At 52.5% G+C, this 7,500-nt stretch overlaps 1 protein-coding gene across 2 annotated transcripts in view; it reads left to right on the top strand.

Moving 5' to 3' along the window:
* LOC149974630 (ubiquitin-like modifier-activating enzyme 6) overlaps window positions 1-7,500 on the top strand; it is a 49,045-nt gene that overhangs the window by 10,983 nt on the left and 30,562 nt on the right. For both annotated transcript variants that reach the window (XM_090209777.1, XM_090209778.1), the window contains exons 10-16: window positions 1,128-1,231; window positions 3,897-3,959; window positions 4,067-4,143; window positions 5,468-5,534; window positions 6,097-6,240; window positions 6,774-6,841; window positions 6,969-7,047. In XM_090209777.1, the coding sequence (XP_090065903.1) occupies window positions 1,128-1,231; window positions 3,897-3,959; window positions 4,067-4,143; window positions 5,468-5,534; window positions 6,097-6,240; window positions 6,774-6,841; window positions 6,969-7,047 (602 nt within the window). The remainder of the gene's footprint in view (window positions 1-1,127; window positions 1,232-3,896; window positions 3,960-4,066; window positions 4,144-5,467; window positions 5,535-6,096; window positions 6,241-6,773; window positions 6,842-6,968; window positions 7,048-7,500) is intronic.

Genomic DNA, 7,500 nt, shown 5'->3' with positions numbered 1-7,500 from the left:
GACAGGCTTATGACAGGTCACAGCTACTGATACGACAGGCTTATGACAGGTCACAGGTACTGATACGACAGGCTTATGACAGGTCACAGCTACTGATACGACAGGCTTATGACAGGTCACAGGTACTGATACGACAGGCTTATGACAGGTCACAGGTACTGATACGACAGGCTTATGACAGGTCACAGCTACTGATACGACAGGATTATGACAGGTCACAGGTACTGATACGACAGGCTTATGACAGGTCACAGCTACTGATACGACAGGCTTATGACAGGTCACAGGTCCTGATACGACAGGCTTATGACAGGTCACAGGTACTGATACGACAGGCTTATGACAGGTCACAGGTGCTGATACGACAGTCCTATGACAGGTCACAGGTCCTGATATGACAGTTTAATGACAGGTCACAGGTCCTGATACGACAGGCCTATGACAGGTCACAGGTCCTGATACGACAGGCCAATGACAGGTCACAGGTCCTGATACGACAGGCTTATGACAGGTCACAGGTACTGATACGACAGGCTTATGACAGGTCACAGGTACTGATACGACAGTCCTACGACAGGTCACAGGTGCTGATACGACAGTCCTATGACAGGTCACAGGTCCTGATACGACAGTTTAATGACAGGTCACAGGTCCTGATACGACAGGCCTATGACAGGTCACAGGTCCTGATACGACAGGCCAATGACAGGTCACAGCTACTGATACGACAGGCTTATGACAGGTCACAGGTACTGATACGACAGTCCTACGACAGGTCACAGGTACTGATACGACAGGCTTATGACAGGTCACAGGTACTGATACGACAGTCCTATGACAGGTCACAGGTGCTGATACGACAGTCCTATGACGGGTCACAGGTCCTGATACGACAGTTTAATGACAGGTCACAGGTCCTGATACGACAGGCCTATGACAGGTCACAGGTCCTGATACGACAGGCCTATGACAGGTCACAGGTCCTGATACGACAGTTTAATGACAGGTCACAGGTCCTGATACGACAGGCCTACGACAGGTCACAGGTCCTGATACGACAGTCCTACGACAGGTCACAGGCAGGAGAAGGTTGTATCACTGTTGATAATAATGTGTGTGTGTGTCAGTCCTCTCTCCCTACAGTTTCAGCGTAGGGGACACGTCGTGTCTGCAGCCCTATGCACACGGAGGCTTCTTCCTGCCGGTCAAAACCCCCAGAACGTACAGCTTCGTAAGTAACACAACCACAACGCGACCGCAGTACGACGTTCATTAAACGTGTTTAAATGGTTTACACTGAAAGGAACATTCCATCTTTCAGGATAATTAGTTTTTATTTGTCCGCTGTTGATACAGTCTCAAAATGTCAGTCATCAAGTTGTCCAGATCTAGTTTACAGAAAGCGTCGTACGGCGTCATACTGCCTCATACTGCCGTCATAATGCCTCATAATGCCGTCATACTGCCGTCATACTGCCTCATACTGCCGTCATACTGCCGTCATACTGCCTCATACTGCCGTCATACTGTGTCATACTGCCTCATACGGTGTCATACTGCCTCATACTGCCGTCATACTGCCTCATACTGCCTCATACTGCCGTCATACTGTGTCATACTGCCTCATACGGTGTCATACTGTGTCATACTGCCTCATACGGTGTCATACTGCCTCATACGGTCTCATACTGCGTAATACTGCCGTCATACTGCCTCATACTGCCGTCATACTGCCTCATACTGCCGTCATACTGCCTCATACTGCCGTCATACTGCCTCATACGGCGTCATACTGCCTCATACTGCCTCATACGGTGTCATACTGCCTCATACGGTGTCATACTGCCTCATACTGCCTCATACTGCGTCATACTGCCTCATACGGTGCCATACTGTCTCATACTGCGTCATACTGCCTCATACTGTCTCATACTGCGTCATACTGCCTCATACTGTGTCATACTGCCTCATACTGCGTCATACTGCCTCATACGGTGTCATACTGCCTCATACTGTCTCATACTGCGTCATACGGCGTCATACTGTCTCATACTGCCTCATACTGTCTCATACTGCGTCATACTGCCTCATACTGCGTCATACGGCGTCTTACTGTCTCATACTGCCTCATACTGCGTCATACTGCCTCATACTGTGTCATACTGCCTCATACTGCCTCATACTGCTTCATACTGTGTCATACTGCCTCATACTGCCTCATACTGTGTCATACTGCGATACTTTCTGTATTTATAAAGTTCTATATGTTGACCAAGTTGCTTGCTGATTGTTTTGGGGCTGATATCAACAGTGGAGGAATGAAACACACACCAAAAGACTGCCTCATACGGTGTCATACTGTCTCATACTGTGGCACCAAAACACAGTTTGCAGTGGTCTTTTCCTTAAACGTCTCTGTCCGTGTGTCTCTGTCCGTGTGTCTCTGTCCGTGTGTCTCTGTCCGTGTGTCTCTGTCCGTGTGTTTCTGTCCGTGTGTTTCTGTCCGTGTGTTTCTGTCCGTGTCTGTGTCCGTGTGTCTCTGTCCGTGTGTCTCTGTCCGTGTCTCTGTCCGTGTGTCTCTTCCGTGTGTCTCTGTCCGTGTATTTCTGTCCGTGTCTGTGTCCGTGTGTCTCTGTCCGTGTGTTTCTGTCCGTGTGTTTCTGTCCGTGTGTTTCTGTCCGTGTCTGTGTCCGTGTGTCTCTGTCCGTGTGTTTCTGTCCGTGTCTCTGTCCGTGTGTCTCTGTCCGTGTGTCTCTGTCCGTGTGTCTCTGTCCGTGTGTCTCTGTCCGTGTCTCTGTCCGTGTGTCTCTGTCCGTGTGTCTCTGTCCGTGTGTCTCTGTCCGTGTGTCTCTGTCCGTGTCTCTGTCCGTGTCTCTCTGTCCGTGTCTCTCTGTCCGTGTGTCTCTGTCCGTGTCTCTCTGTCCGTGTCTCTGTCCGTGTGTCTCTGTCCGTGTGTTTCTGTCTGTGTCTCTGTCCGTGTGTTTCTGTCCGTGTCTCTCTGTCCGTGTCTCTGTCCGTGTGTCTCTGTCCGTGTGTCTCTGTCCGTGTGTCTCTGTCCGTGTCTCTGTCCGTGTGTCTCTGTCCGTGTGTTTCTGTCTGTGTCTCTGTCCGTGTGTCTCTGTCCGTGTGTCTCTGTCCGTGTGTCTCTGTCCGTGTCTCTGTCCGTGTGTTTCTGTCCGTGTCTCTGTCCGTGTGTCTCTGTCCGTGTGTCTCTGTCCGTGTCTCTGTCTGTGTGTTTCTGTCCGTGTGTCTCTGTCCGTGTGTCTCTGTCCGTGTGTCTCTGTCCGTGTGTCTCTGTCCGTGTGTCTCTGTCCGTGTGTTTCTGTCCGTGTGTTTCTGTCCGTGTCTCTGTCCGTGTGTTTCTGTCCGTGTCTCTGTCCGTGTGTCTCTGTCCGTGTGTCTCTGTCCGTGTCTCTGTCCGTGTGTCTCTGTCCGTGTGTCTCTGTCCGTGTGTCTCTGTCCGTGTGTCTCTGTCCGTGTCTCTCTGTCCGTGTGTCTCTGTCCGTGTCTCTCTGTCCGTGTCTCTGTCCGTGTGTCTCTGTCCGTGTGTCTCTGTCTGTGTCTCTGTCCGTGTGTTTCTGTCCGTGTCTCTCTGTCCGTGTCTCTGTCCGTGTCTCTGTCCGTGTGTCTCTGTCCGTGTGTCTCTGTCCGTGTGTCTCTGTCCGTGTCTCTGTCCGTGTGTCTCTGTCCGTGTGTTTCTGTCTGTGTCTCTGTCCGTGTGTTTCTGTCCGTGTGTCTCTGTCCGTGTGTCTCTGTCCGTGTGTCTCTGTCCGTGTCTCTGTCTGTGTGTTTCTGTCCGTGTGTCTCTGTCCGTGTGTCTCTGTCCGTGTGTCTCTGTCCGTGTGTCTCTGTCCGTGTGTCTCTGTCCGCGTGTCTCTGTCCGTGTGTCTCTTCAGGAGACGATGGAGCAGCAGCTGTCTGAGCCTCAGGTCCTGACTCCCGACTTCAGCAAACCAGAGGTGAGAGGTCATAGGTCAGCTCCAGTGTGCTGTGTGTTTGATCTGCTGTGTGTTGGAGCCGTCTCTGAGCAGTTTCCTGTTTTGTCCATTGTGAATGTGTCCCTCAGGCCCCGCTGCAGATCCACGCCGCCATGCTGGCTCTTGATGCCTTCCAGGAGCAACACAACAGACTGCCCAATATTGGGTAACACAACCCCTAGTCCCTACCCTCTACCCCCTACTCCCTAGCCCCTCCCCCTACTCCCAAGCCCCTCCCCCCGGCACCTACCCTCTAGCCCCTCCCCCTGACCCCTACTCCCTAGCCCCTACTTCCTCTATAGCTGGTTAGTCCCTAGCCCCTACTTCCTCTATAGCTGGTTGGTCCCTAGCCCCTACTTCCTCTATAGCTGGTTGGTCCCTAGCCCCTACTTCCTCTATAGCTGGTTGGTCCCTAGCCCCTACTTCCTCTATAGCTGGTTGGTCCCTAGCCCCTACTTCCTCTATAGATGGTTGGTCCCTAGCCCCTACTTCCTCTATAGCTGGTTGGTCCCTAGCCCCTACTTCCTCTATAGCTGGTTGGTCCCTAGCCCCTACTTCCTCTATAGCTGGTTGGTCCCTAGACCCTACTTCCTCTATAGCTGGTTGGTCCCTAGCCCCTACTTCCTCTATAGCTGGTTGGTCCCTAGCCCCTACTTCCTCTATAGATGGTTGGTCCCTAGCCCCTACTTCCTCTATAGCTGGTTGGTCCCTAGCCCCTACTTCCTCTATAGCTGGTTGGTCCCTAGCCCCTACTTCCTCTATAGCTGGTTGGTCCCTAGACCCTACTTCCTCTATAGCTGGTTGGTCCCTAGCCCCTACTTCCTCTATAGCTGGTTGGTCCCTAGCCCCTACTTCCTCTATAGCTGGTTGGTCCCTAGCCCCTACTTCCTCTATAGATGGTTGGTCCCTAGCCCCTACTTCCTCTATAGATGGTTGGTCCCTAGCCCCTACTTCCTCTATAGCTGGTTGGTCCCTAGCCCCTACTTCCTGTATAGCTGGTTGGTCCCTAGCCTCTACTTCCTCTATAGCTGGTTGGCCCCTAGCCTCTACTTCCTGTATAGCTGGTTGGGCCCTAGCCCCTACTTCCTCTTCAGCTGGTTGGTCCCTAGCCTCTACTTCCTCTATAGCTGGTTGGCCCCTAGTCTCTACTTCCTGTATAGCTGGTTGGCCCCTAGTCTCTACTTCCTGTATATATGGTTGGTCCATAGCCTCTAATTCCTCTAAAGCTGGTTGGTCCCTAACCTAACTGGTTGGTTCCTCTATAGCTGGTTGGTCCCTAGCCCCTATTTCCTGTATAGCTGGTTAGTCCCTAGCCCCTACTTCCTGTATAGCTGGTTGGTCCCTAGCCCCTATTTCCTGTATAGCTGGTTAGTCCCTAGCCTCTACTTCCTGTATAGCTGGTTGGTCCCTAGCCCCTATTTCCTGTATAGCTGGTTAGTCCCTAGCCCCTACTTCCTGTAAAGCTGGTTGTGATTTGTTGTTTTCTCCAGGTGCTGTCAGGATGCGGAGGTTCTGGTCAAACTAACAGAGGAAGTCAACCACACCTTGACAAACAGAGTGAGTGTTTCATCTTCACACACTGTTGTACGTATCAGCTCACACTCATGACACTCCTGTCCTCCCCTCTCTCTCTCCCTTTCTCCCTCCCTCTCTCCCTCCCTTTCTCCCTCCCTCTCTCCCTCCCTTTCTCCCTCCCTCTCTCCCTCCCTTTCTCCCTCCCTTTCTCCCTCCCTCCCTCTCTCCCTCCCTTTCTCCCTCCCTTTCTCCCTCCCTCCCTTTCTCCCTCCCTTTCTCCCTCCCTCTCTCCCTCCCTTTCTCCCTCCCTCTCTGCCTCCCTTTCTCCTCTTCCTTCTCCCATCTTCTCCTCTCCCTTCTCTCCCTCCCTTTCTCCTATCCCCTCCCCTCTCCCGTCCTCCGCTCTCTCCCGTCCTCCACTCTCTCCCGTCCTTCACTCTCTCCTCTCCTCTCTCTATCCCCTCTCTCCTCTCCTCTCTCCATCCCCTCTCTCCTCTCCTCTCTCCATCCCCTCTCATCTCCTCTCCTTCTCCTCTCCTTCTCCTCTCCTTCTCCTCTCCTCTCCTTCTCCTCTCCTCTCCTTCTCCTCTCCTCTCCTCTCCAGGCTCCAGTGAATAGTGAGTTGGTGCGTTGTCTCTCCAGAACGGCGCAGGGTTCTCTCCCTCCATTGGCTGCGGCGGTGGGGGGCATTGCCAGTCAGGAGGTCCTCAAGGCCCTCACGGGGAAGTTTGCCCCACTACAGCAATGGGTAGGTCAACCTACTGCTATCCACCTCACAGAGGTGAGGAGATCTGATTGGTTGTTTGGGTAGGTAATTTATTTTTCTGGTGTTAGAATTCTAATACTGTAGTCTCTCTCTCCCCTCTCTGTCTCTCTCTGTCTCTCTCTGTCTGTCTGTCTCTCTCTCTCTCTCTCTCTGTCTCTCTCTCTCTCTCTGTCTCTCTCTCTCTCTCTCTCTCTCTCTCTCTCTCTCTGTTCTCTCCTCCCCTCCCCTCTCTCTCTCTCTCTCTCTCTCTCTGTCTCTCTGTCTCTCTCTCTCTCTCTCTCTGTCTCTCTGTCTCTCTCTCTCTCGCTCTCTGTTCTCTCCTCTCCTCCCCTCCCCTCTCTCTCTCTCTCTCTCTCTCTCTGTCCTCTCTCTCTCCTCCCCTCCCCTCTCTCGTCTCTCTCTCTCTCTCTCTCTCTCTCTCTCTCTGTCCTCTCTCTCTCCTCCCCTCCCCTCTCTCGTCTTGCTCCCCCCACTCTCTCTCTCTCTGTCCTCTCTTCTCTGTCCTCTCTTTCTAGTTCTATCTAGATGCCATAGAGGTAGTGAAACCACTACTGTCTCTATCAGCAGAGGAGTTTAGCCCCAGGTAAAACACACACACACACACACACACCCGCACACACACACACACACACACACACACACAGAACACGACAAAGAATCTGAAACGCATAAAGATATGTGTGTGTGTGTGTGTGTGTGTGTGTGTGTAGGGGTGATCGGTACGACGGGCTGAGGGCCTGCATCGGGGAGACCATGTGTCTGGAACTCCACAAGCTGAGAGTCTTTATGGTGACAACCCACGCTGTTACAACCCACACTACTACAACCCACGCTGTTACAACCCACACTGTTACAACCCACACTATCGCAGCCCACGCTGTTACAACCCACACTATCACAGCCCACACTATCAGAACCCACGCTGTTACAACCCACACTGTTACAACCCACACTGTTACAACCCATGCTGTTACAACCCACACTGTTACAACCCACACTATCACAGCCCACGCTGTTACAGCCCACACTATAACAACCCACGCTGTCACAACCCACACTTTCACAGCCCACACTATCAGAACCCACGCTGTTACAACCCACGCTGTTACAGCCCACGTTGTTACAACCCACATTGTTACAACCCACGCTGTCCCGACCCACACTGTTACAACCCACACTATCGCAGCCCACGCTGTTACAACCCACACTATCACAGCCCACACTATCAGAACCCACGCTGTC

This window comes from Oncorhynchus mykiss, chromosome 19 (assembly GCF_057628025.1).
Source record: "Oncorhynchus mykiss isolate SJ-2025 chromosome 19, ASM5762802v1, whole genome shotgun sequence".
In the NCBI taxonomy this organism is placed as follows: domain Eukaryota; kingdom Metazoa; phylum Chordata; class Actinopteri; order Salmoniformes; family Salmonidae; genus Oncorhynchus; species Oncorhynchus mykiss.
Note: the sequence above shows the minus strand (reverse complement) of the source record. Positions and strands in the feature narration are given on the sequence as shown.